At 39.8% G+C, this 12,151-nt stretch overlaps 1 protein-coding gene across 1 annotated transcript in view; it reads right to left on the bottom strand.

Moving 5' to 3' along the window:
• Positions 1-319: 319 nt before the first annotated feature.
• The window catches only part of CNTNAP1 (contactin associated protein 1), a 57,839-nt gene continuing 46,007 nt past the window's right edge, over positions 320-12,151 (bottom strand). The window contains exons 18-24 of the mRNA XM_058183813.1: positions 10,678-10,917; positions 8,193-8,429; positions 6,336-6,463; positions 5,976-6,069; positions 3,281-3,517; positions 2,399-2,449; positions 320-2,220 (exon numbers count right to left, since the gene is read on the bottom strand). Coding sequence (XP_058039796.1) covers positions 1,964-2,220; positions 2,399-2,449; positions 3,281-3,517; positions 5,976-6,069; positions 6,336-6,463; positions 8,193-8,429; positions 10,678-10,917 — 1,244 coding nt within the window. The 3' untranslated portion in view covers positions 320-1,963. The remainder of the gene's footprint in view (positions 2,221-2,398; positions 2,450-3,280; positions 3,518-5,975; positions 6,070-6,335; positions 6,464-8,192; positions 8,430-10,677; positions 10,918-12,151) is intronic.

Genomic DNA, 12,151 nt, shown 5'->3' with positions numbered 1-12,151 from the left:
AATAAATCCACTCAGCCGATAGCAACAGCATAAAAGGCATTCAAATGCTTTGCAAAATATTCTCAGAAAACTGAGTACAACAGTGACATTTTCTTTAATTCTCAGAAATGAATATTCCTCTAAAGAGCCATCACAAAAAAATGCCCAATCTTGCAAGGTTACCATGAAAAGTCATCTTTAGAAATTATCCTGCAGGCTCCCTGCCTACCCACACACCTACCCCAGAAAAAGCTAACCCTTCAAAGTAAGCACAAGCTTCTCCAGACAGTTGGCTCTCACTAGACATGGAGTAATCTTGACATGGGCGAATTTTTCTCCTTAATTATGAACAACCAGAAAAGTGAAACAGGGTTACCACAAGCTTGGGAGATGTTAGTTCATGTCCTCACTTAAGCAAAGTTAGTTTTAGACCAGTTACTCTCAGTCTAACTCTAGTGTTGGGAAGATACTCAGGAAGGACTATGTGCAAGTTAACTTGAACACACACAAAGGTTGCAGTATACTACGGTAGTAATAATTACTGTTAGTATGAAATATGATTGCTGTTATTTTTGTTGGTAAGTCTATTAAAATACATATGTTGCTTGGAGAAAAACGAATTCTAGCCATAACCATTCAAAATGCATTTTTCCCTCCCCAACCCACATCCATATATATATGGATAAATTATCCAGATAATTTATCACCCTGCTTTTTTCCTTTATTTTTACAAGTTAGTCTTTACTTTTCTCCCAAACAACTCTTTAGAAAAAATAAACTGCCCAGGAAGATGCCCAGGCTTTTGAATAAAATAAATACATTTGGCCATTGTTATAGAATCTTCTTATAATCCACAAGTAAACTTAGGGAAAGAAGAGGGCTGGATGTTATTGGTAATAATATCCCGCCCCCACCATACAACAGACTACAGAGCACAGACTATCACTTCACTTTTAACAGATCAGGATTTTGTGTTTTATACAAACAATACCATTAAAAAATTAGTCCTTCTAATAGCTCACAACTAAAACACAAACAAAATGTAGAAAGAATTTTAAATTCTCAAAACCCCTGATTTATGAAGCAGCAAGTGGTAGCAAAGTGCAAGTGATTCTTTTTTCATGCGCTATTGCTATACATACATACGCATTTTTATATATATCAGCAGGCAAATATACCTATATTGCACATTGTTTTCTTTCAGGGCACAATATAATGTGCCAGGCTCTAGATATGCTACATTACATGGCTTGACTAATGGCTTTTTTTTATGCTAAGCAATTAAGCAGGAAGACTATGTGCTAGCGCATCGCATATGAGAAGGCCAGCATGAATTTTGCATTGCATTTTCCCAAAAGAAGTGTATATTGACAGTCATGTCTCTCTTCGAATTGTGGAAGGAGCCCTGGAGTATAGCTATAAGTTGCTCTAACAAACTGGAGTTGAAACTGCAGGAAACGGTATGCTACCAGTCACCTTTGCCTTCCCATCCCATTGTAAGAAGAAACTGCAGGACCAAAATGGAGAAAGGGGATATGAAAAAAAAAATGGGCCCAGAGGTAGGGGAAGGGTTACTACTTGAGGAAAAATAGGTATCGTTTTGGCAGCTACCCAGGCACCAATTAAAACTTTTCAAAAGATACAAAACATATCCAGTTGGAATCAACTGAGGCATTATGGAAGTCCCATAAATGAATGAATAAACAGATAACTAAATACAATTCTGAATGAAATGGAGGGAGGCAGAAATATCTTTGATTAGAGACTTGCCAGTAAGGACTATGTCCAACTGGGAAATACAGAAACACCACAGGATGTGCAAGTTGAACAAGGCGAAGCACCAGGCAGTTCATCACGCCGTGAAGGGTGGAGGCAGAAATCAGTCTCCCAGCAAGTGGCACGATTGGCAGTTTGGGTTTGGTCTTGCCAAGAGGCTGCAGCCAGCACCAACGAGTAGAAGATGAATCCCTTAGGCTCCAGTTGGCTATTCTGTTTTGGACTCTTCCAGGATCTGTGGCAAGTTTTGATCTTTCCGAGATGCAACAGGCTTAGCTGCAGGGAGAGTGGCAGATTCAGCACTGCCACTGCCCCTGGTACTCCCCCCACCACTACTACTTCCACCACTGTTGTAGTCCTGGATAGCCTTTGGCTCATTGGTGTGGTAGGAGCCCTTGTAACGGTGATGGTGAAGGTACATCAAGAGAAGGGCTGCTGCCAACAGCAGAAGCAGGAAAAAGATAACTGGGGAAAGAAAGGCAGACGTAGGAAAAGAAAAGAAAGAATTAGAATAACTGGGGCGGGGGGGTGGGGGAAGAACCAGAAGTAGTTGCAGATGAAACCTAACAGGGCTTAATCTAGCCATCTCTGGGCTCTTCCCATAGCTTTCACTCCCTTTTCACCTTCCACCTTGATAACTCACCTCCAATAATAACTGCAACCCAGCCGTCGTCATGGATGTACAAGAAGTCCACTACAACAAGCATAAAAAACATACAATTAAAACTAGATTTGATACACTCCTCTACTTTCAGCTCTTCGATCTCATTGACTCAGTCCATCCATGGATGGTTTCCTCAGGCCAATCACTCTCTCTCTCTCAGCCTAACCCACCTCACAGGGTTGTTGCTGTGGGGAAAGTAGGAGGAGGGAGGTGTATGGGATGTAATTGCTACCTTGAATTATTCCCGGATTTTGAGAGCTATCTCATCTCCTCCTAGCTATCCCACATACTTTTCTGCCAAGGCATCTGGAGAGGGGCGGGGTGTGTGTAGCAGGTTCTTCTAGGAAGAAACTCTTTGCCTTCCACGTGCAGAATACTTTCCACCTTCAGTCATCCTGCCTGTTATCCCAAGATGATGCACATGCTTTGTTCCTTTTATTTGATGATTGCCACTATAGGAATCCCTCTCCCCTAGTGTGCAATATCATTGCATATGTTTGAACAAAGTTCCTCACTCAAAGGAAACAATAGATGTACCCTTTAGTAAAGTCCTTGCCTCAAAAAAAAAAAAATGCACACTCTTCATTTTGGGGATTATAGAGTTGGCACTCCAGGATAATCCCAAAGGTGCTTTTTCAGCAGGCAACTGGACTTTCTGGTTTTTCTTTGAAGAAGTTTTGCTTCTCATCCAAGTCGAAGAAGCTTCTTGGATGAGAAGCAACACATCTTCAAAGAAAAACCAGAAAGTCCAGTTAGCTCTTTAAAAAGCACCTTTGACCTGAATGATTGAGAATCACCATAGACACTCCAGGATAGGAACTCAGGCCCAGCTTTTTCATGTGTCATGTTAAGCTGCCTTACCTGGATCTATGTACCATGGGTCGAGCTCAGGAGGCACCTTAATGTAGGTGGAAGGCATAGAGGCGCAGTTGGATTCTACCAGCTTTCCATTGATGGTGTAAGGAGTGATGAGACTGTTGCCACTAGAGCGAAATATGGTTTTCAGGGGCACAATGCTGTTGAATTTCACCCCTGAGATGCAACCTGAAAAACCCGGCGTATTGTATTTCTGGATTTCAGGATCAATCACTCCTGTCTCTGTGGACAATGACAGAGAAGAGGACCAGATTAAAACGACTTGCTTCATTCTTCTCTTTCACTTTTAATACACAGAAAATGCCTGACTTGAAACCAAAGGATGAGGACGGTGAGATAGAAAAAAATACTTCTACTCTTATAATGAGCACTATCTATTCCAAAACAAAAGGACTATGATAAGGGCTGTGAAGACAGTGGGGGAAGCTAGGATCCTAATTGAAGAGTACAGGGAAATTATATGATTCTCTCTTGGAAGGTAAAGAGAGTGTGCATTGTGCAGATTATCCACATGTGCAAAAAACAAGATTCAATTCAGAATCAGGGGTGGGGGCGGAAATAAGGTCCTAGAACTTGATTTCATTTTTTTCTTTTCCTCTTCTCACAAAATTCTTCAAAGCTTTAGCAAGCTTCTTTTATAAATCCAATATAACAAAAATTATCCAGGTCATTCTCTTGGTTTGTTATTTCTGTATCCCTTTTAATTGTTGAGATGTCAGACTTAATATTTACAATAATGAGGCATCAGGAAAACAGGATACCCCTTTTTCTGAGCACTTTCCACAGCTTAATGTGACTGACGCAATCAATGAAGCATATACTGAGGGGGTGTTTTTTTTTTAAAATGTTCTTTGGCTTTCTCAATTATCCAGAGGGCATCAGCAATAATGTCTTCTGTTGCTTAACATTTTCTAAAGCCAGCTTAAACATCTAGTATCTCTTTTCCCATTAATCCTTGGAAGTTCTAATTTGTATGGCTATGCCTGTATTGCATGTGTGGGTGTGAAGATCTAACCAGGTCAGGTGTATATTTCTTGTGTATGTGCATGTTCTCTCCCTCCTATTATATCTGGGGGATGACAACGTGTATTGTGAAGCATCATATAACCAGGAAGTCAGTTGTTAGGTGTCAGATCCTTTCAAAACTATCACTGCATTCTACAGGCTCACTCTTTAGCTGCTAGAACCATGATGGTGAACCTATGGCCTGTGTGACACAGCTACCAAGCAGAGCCCTGTCTGGGGCACGAAACCAGTCACCCAGCTCAGCTCCATCGCGCATGCATGTGCACGTCCTGCTGGCCAGCTGATTTTCGGATGTGTGGAGGGCGGGGCACATGTGGAAGACACACGTGCATGCGCAGGGGGAGGTCATGCCTGTTTGTGCGAGGGGTAGGGGGGAGTGTTGGGGGTGTGGCACACCCCGCCATGGCCCAGGAGAATGCAGAGAGATCTGCTAGGCCCAGGGCAGGGGTTGCGTGCACATGCACAGGGAGTGGGGGGAGCAGGGGGGTTGCATGCACATGTGCGGGGGGTTGGGGGGAGTGTGGGGAGTTTATGAGCACATGCACGGGGGGCACATTGCATTATGGGTGCCGGCACATGTGCGTGCTTTCAGCACATGACGAGAAAAAGGTTAGCCATCACTGTGCTAGATCATTTTGGTTTCTTTATATTTTTAATTCATACTTTTAATCTGCCCAATAACAAGTTATCCTAGCAACAGATAACAAACATCATCATCATAATAGTATTAGTATGTCATAGTGTGACAGAGAAAGAGAATGTGTGTTACAAACCTTTCTAGACGTGGAAATCTTGGGGGAAAAGCTAAATAGGATCAAAACCAGTTAGCATCTGGATGGGAAATGCCCAAAAAATCTCAGGTTTATCGGCTAAATTAGAAAAATGCTAGGAAATTGCAAACATATCCCAGAAGAAGGCAGTAGCAAAGCATTTCTGGGCAATTATCAATAAAACCACTATTGTCACAAGGTCTGTGTGGACACAATAATATTGTCACCATGTACATAAGTAGCCCTCAACTTACAACCAGTCGCTTAAAGTTTGAAGTTACAACAACATTCAAAAGGATGACTTGATCCTTTTTCACACTTATGACTGTTGCCGCATCTCCGTGGTCATGTGATCAAAATTCAGATGCTTGGTAGTTGACTCATATTTACGACGGTTGCAGTATCCCAGGGTCATGTGACAGCAAAGTCAATGGGAAAGTTACTTAACAACTATGTTACTAACTTACCAAATGCAGTGATTCATTTAACAACTGTAGCAAGAAAGGTCACTTGACAGCAGTCTTGCTTAGCAACTAAAATGTTTGGCTCAATTGTGGTTGTAAGACAAGGACTACCTGTGTGGAATCACTTTGTTTGTTTGTTTGTTTTCTCCGTTCTGTTTTGGATCTGAGATTGCTTTGCTAAGGGGACATTGCTATCCTGCAAAGAAGATAGGATAGGAAACAATAGAAAGAAAACAGAAAAATGAAAGGAAGATAATAATTCAAATTCGAAGTTGAAGATAAGGATGCATTGTCCTTTAGAAACATAAAAATGGCTTGTAATATGAGATAGAGATGCCATGAGGGATGGATAGAAATCCTAAAAAATAGCAACAGGCCAAGGGGAATCAAGAATGGGCAAGGCCTATTGTTCTTACTCACCCATAAAACGGCCAAGATAGAGTGCCTTTGGAGAATCAAGTTTGCTGTCCACAAAAACAGAGAACTGACTTATCATGAGAGGATAATAATCCAACTAGTTGAGAGAGAGAGAGAGAGAGAGAGAGAGAGAGAGAGAGAGAGAGAGAGAGAGAGAGAAAAGATGAAAGATATTAAGAGCATTCTCTAAAATCTAAAAGAGAATTATACGGACTTGTACATAAATGCTTTCAGTTCAAAGATAATCTATTTTCCACTAAAAAGAGAACTTTTTACTGCCCTCTTAGGTATTTAATCAAGAACTGTAAACCTAGCCCATCCTTTTTTATCACGCCCACGTGATGGATAAAAATCTGTAGATACCTGTGTGTACAAAGTCCGATTGACACGAGTAATGTTGATTCTATGTGGCTGCCCATCAGCCACTGAGCGTGTGCTCAGGGTCAAGCTGAAAGGGAAGATCCCCAGTTGATAACGTAGCTGCAGGGTACCTATGAGAAAAGCATTGATAGTACAAGGTGACCAAGAGTTCAGTTCCTGCACCCTTAAACAATAGAGTAAGAAGAAAATCACCACCATTGAGAACACCTGAGCAGACTGAACATAGTTTCAGTTTATTAAATGGAATTCTTCCACATTTAAGAAGCCAAGAACTCTACTGAATCTGGACAAAAGATCTACCAATTACTCTGTTTTGCGTCCAACATTTCCCTCAGATACTTTTGGAAAATTGACAACAGGACAGAACTACAATATCCACACAATTTTTAAAATTATCACCAATCACCACCAATAATTTCTTTCTTAAGCTTGAAAAAAAACCTCTCTCTAAATGACCATCATTTTATCGTATAGCACTGATTTCTACCATAGTGCAAAAATAGCAATGGCATATTTTGCATTGTTGGTTAACAGTAAAATCCACTTGAGTGGGATGGACGGGGGGAAGATAATATGTCCAATGCATCAAAGCCTTTAACAATTTGATAAATATTTGCCACGTCAAAAATTGAGCCATTTTTATGAAAATAATGTCCATGTTTTAAGGCTCACATTTTTATTCAGATGTTCAACCTTCTGTTCACTTAAGAGTATCGTGTTTTCTAACTTTCCAACACTCTTTAAGATAAAATGACCAGAGGAACACATCACTGGAGGACCAGAATACTACTGCACAGTTTCGTCCATTTAATTTTCAATCTATTTCTTAATGTTTCCTAGGGTGGACACTGCCTTTTTATTGTTTTCATTTACTCAACTCAGAAAGCTGTTTTAGTAAGAGAAATCTGCGAAAAGTTCCCCAAGGAAAGCCATCATAAAAATAAAACAAAAAGTAAACGTAAGTTTTGGGATGATATTTTTATTACACAAAACCACATTTCTTTGGGAATATTATAAGAAATGCAGATTTTTTTCAAATTTTTTTTTTTCAGAGAAAATCCATTAAGAAGCTGGTGAAACAGTCATATGTCAAATAGTCTTAGTGTTAAAGGTTGATCATTGGGAGTATCCTGATGAAATGTTCTTCTCACTAAGTAGGATAATCTGACATTTTTAATTGACCTCTCTAAATCATCATGTGAAAACATTCTGAAAGGTTTCGGGAGAGGCACTGGGGATAGTGTCTCTTTCCCAAGATCCTGGAAGGTGAGAAAGGGCTCCCATCCTTACTACTGAGATGTTGCTACCGAATACCTCTCACCGACCCGTGCGCTCTCACAGAGAGGGACTCCTCAGAGTGCCGTCAGCTAGGCAGTGCCGTCTGGCGACACCCAGGGGAAGGGCCTTCTCTGTGGGGGCTCCCACCCTCTGGAACGAACTCCCTCCAGGACTTCGTCAACTTCCGGACCTCTGAACCTTTCGTCGCAAGCTTAAAACACACTTATTCATCTGCGCGGGACTGGATTAGATTTTAAATTTATTGGTTTTAACGGGTTTTTATTATTTATACTGTTTTTTAATAATTTGGCTATAGAATAAGTTTTTTAATTGTCGTTTTAGTTTGTATTTATATGTATTTTAACTGCCTGTGAACCGCCCTGAGTCCCTAGGGAGATAGGGCGGTATATAAATATGAAAAATAATAATAATAATAATAATAATAATAATAATAATAATAATAATAATAATAATAATAATGGAAAGTAAGGAGTTGTGAACCTCAGAAGGAGGAGGTGTCAACTCCACAAAGCATCTGGACGCTATCCAAGTCATGCTTACCATCCTCACGGATCAAAATGGCCATGAAGTCACGAACAAAAGTGCTGACGTAGAGAAGGACTGCAGGGGCTGAAGTGGTACGGAAGTTGAGCCCCACTTCCTCCCCTGTCACATTGTAGCCAGGGAGCGGCTGAATTGGTTGATGGAGTATGTTGGCAAACTCCTGTACCACAGACATGGGTGTTGTTAGGATATTGTAGCGCACCCACATGCCTTGTTCAAAATAGGCACCAATGTCTGCCAAGAAACAACAAAATAAGGCAACTGTTAAGGGAGGACAAAATCCAAGCCAGGAAAAAAATGCCTGGAATGCACTACCTGACTCTGTGGTTACTTCCCCAAACCCCCAAAACTTTAATCTTAGACTGTCTACTGTTGTCCTCACCCCATTCCTAAGAGGTCTGTAAGGGGTGTGCATAAGTGCACCAACATGCCTACTGTCCCTGTCCTAATATCCCCATTTATTCGTATTCTTTTTTTTTTTATTGAAAAAGTTTTAAAAAACAAAAACATTTTTCCCCCTTTTTTCCCCCCTCCCTCCCAAAAAACCCCCTTCCCCCCCCCCGGCTTCCCGGGTCAATCACAAGGTATTGTTATACATAAACCAAACATAGAATAAAATTTTCCCTTCCAATCCAAATAACCACATCCAAAGCTTTTCATCTCCCAACCCCCTCCCCATTACATAAAATAACCTTCTAATTATTCAAAGGCAATCTGATATTTCTTAATCTGATATCTGTTTTGTAGATAATCAATCCATTTTTTCCATTCAATTAAATATCTTTCCTGCGTATTGTCTTTTAAAAACGCTGAGATTTTAGCCATCTCAGCCAAATTAATAACTTTCAATATCCATTCTTCTATTGTAGGTATCTCTTCTTTCTTCCAGTATTGTCCAATCAACAGTCTTGCTGCTGTTATTAAATTCAGAATCAATTTAGTCTCAATCCCTGTACAATCCGTTATAATTCCCAAAAGGAAAAATTGTGGCAGGAACTTTATCTTCTTCTTCAGTACATTTTGAATAATCCACCAAATTCTTATCCAAAAGACCTTAATTTTCTTGCAAGTCCACCAAATATGAAAATATGTAGCATCATCACAATCACACCTCCAACATTTCGCTTGGATATTAGGATACATACATGATAATTTTTTGGGATCTAAGTGCCATCTATAAAACATCTTATAAAAATTTTCCCTTAAATTCTGTGCTTGTGTAAACTTAACATTTCTAACCCAAATTTTCTCCCATGTTTCCAACATTATTGGTTCCTGAATATTCTGTGCCCATTTTATCATACAATCCTTTACCAAATCCTTTTCCGAATCTATTTCAAGCAACACATTATACAATCTCTTTATATGCTCCTGGGTCTGATTTCTAATTTGCTTTATTAAATTTTCCTCCCTTTGCATTATCCAATTTTTTGATCTTCTTTCCATCTAGCACTTATTTGCCCATATTGAAACCAAGTATAATTCCTCCCTTCTTCATTTAATACCTGTAATGATTTTAATTGCAATCTACCTCCTTCAGCATACAAAAGTTCTTTATAAGTAATCATTTCCTGTTTCTGTTCTATATTTATATTCTCTATTGCATGTCTAGGGCTCGCCCATATAGGAATCTTGTAATCTAATTTATAGGAATATTTTTCCAGACCATAAAGAGCACTTCTCAACACATGATTCTTAAAAGCCCTATCCACTTTTTTTTCATAAAATAAATACGCATGCCATCCATATAACAAGTCATAACCTTCTATATTCAAAATTCTTTCCTCTGTTAAGTTAAACCAGTCACTTATTACTGAAAGGGCTACTGCTTCATAATATAGTTTAAAGTTAGGCATTCTTAAACCACCTCTTTCCCGTGAGTCCTGTATTATTTTCATTTTAACCCTCGCCTTTTTACCCTGCCATATATTTACCCTGCCATATATCCATTTATTCGTATTCTTATCTTGTAGTCATAATCATGTTTATACTTATATCTGTAACCTTATACGTGTTTGACAAATAAATAAATACATTATTTCTTTCTACTTTCCTTGCTACTCAAGCTCTTCCCTTTCTTTCTGGCCTTGATGCAGGGGTGAAATCCAGCAGGTTCTGACAGGTTCTGGAGATCTGGTAGCGGAAATTTTGAGCAGTTCGAAGAACCAGTAAATAGCACCTCTGGCTGGTCCCAGAGTGGGGTGGGAATGGAGATTTTGCAATACCCTTCCCCCAGGGGGGTGGGAATGGAGATTTTGCAGTATCCTTTGCCTGCCACGTCCACCAACGCCCTCCACCACCACGCCCTCCAAGCCATGCCCACAAAACCGGTAGTAAAAAAAAAGTGGATTTCACCATTGCCTTGGTGGCTCTTGGGTTACTTTCCTGCTAGCATAGCCTACTATATCCAAAAGATATCAGCCCAGGAAAGGCTGCTGAGACAAATTATGCCAGCTCTCCTGCCCTTAGTCCCAGCTCTCACCATGATTGCAGAAAGGTCCTTCAAATGCAGAGACTGTGCAGTTGCATGTGTAATGGCTGTAGTGCTCCCAGCAGAGGCCATGATTCTGGCATGGTACCAAGGGGTTTCGGCAATGCCCAGTGCAATTTACCAGAACCCCTTCTGTTTCATTGGCTTTCCCCTCCAAGTTTAGGGTCTCCCCATTCATGTGCAAACCTCGCAAACACCCCAAGAATGGATGCAAGTTGTATTCAGCAGATCCTACAGAAGGAGAAATAAATAGCTGTATTTAAAAACATAGACGTTAGCTAGCTTAATCAAGTCTATCTTGCATTGCAAACTGTTGCAACAGGTTTTAACCAAGTATTTTTGAAAAATCATCGGGTTGGATCCTAGAAGTTTCAAAAAGACGTGTTTTCTTCTATATAATCTAGTAGCTCTTCATGCTTCACATTTCAATCACAATTGAAGAATATGTTTTTGTATTTCTCTTTTCCTACTGTCACCAAATACATGGGATGATTCAAATTCTAAGAACAATGATAGGACATTGGGTTTGCTTTTAAAATGTTCCATCTTTCCCAAATTAAGAAAATGTTTCTGTCCAAAATCCTGTTAAGCATCTGTTATTTTGTTGATAAAAGGTGGATCTGGACCAACTCGAAGGGGTTTTTGTGTCTGATTTACAGAAATGATTTCTGATTCACTGTTGTTTAAACACTAATAAGCAGAACAAAATGAAATAACTCTTGCCCTAAATATACTGTTGAAATAGAACTATGCAGGACTAATTAGATTTTTAAAAAAATAAACGCTACACTGTTCACACATTAGAAAGAAATTCCAAGATTCAAAATTCTACACGCAGTATGCCTTGCTTTGCATCAGGTTCTGCATGTGAATCCCTGAATATCATTGGCTCTGCCTATAATATGCCTAAAAGTTCCTCTCACCACCCTAAGCAAAACTGAGGTAAATTAATGGTCCAGTTATATTTCTCTAATAGGAAACAGAAAAAAACTTATCTTTTTAAACAAGTTACCTAACAAGCCTAAGCCCTTATAGATCTAGATGCTAATTACTGTATCCTCTGCAAAGAAGACCCATGTGCTTTAGTTTAGCTCAAGCATATTTTGTTTGCTAGACATTGGATTCCCCCCCACACCCCTATTTCATGGACAATTAAAAGGATAATAGGTTGTGTTCAGTTTTATATTGCTTTCAGAGGATTTGGGCTTTGTTAAAAAGTGAACTAAAAATAGCCATTTTGGTTCAACTAGAAACTTGGCAAAGCTATTTTACTCACTGTTTTAGTACTGTAATCTATTTAGGAGGGGTAGAGGCAGGGGTGAAATGTTCCTGGTTCAGACCGGATCAGCCAATCCAGTAGCAATGGCAGTGGGTGGTTTGGAGAACTGGTAGCAAAAATCCCTGCCCCCCAACCAGCCCATGCTCACCCAATCGCCCAGTCGCCTGCTTGTCACTTCTTTTAAAA

This window comes from Ahaetulla prasina, chromosome 4 (genome assembly GCF_028640845.1).
Source record: "Ahaetulla prasina isolate Xishuangbanna chromosome 4, ASM2864084v1, whole genome shotgun sequence".
NCBI lineage: Eukaryota > Metazoa > Chordata > Lepidosauria > Squamata > Colubridae > Ahaetulla > Ahaetulla prasina.
The sequence above is the reverse complement of the archived record's forward strand: the minus strand, read 5'-3'. Positions and strand labels throughout refer to the sequence as shown.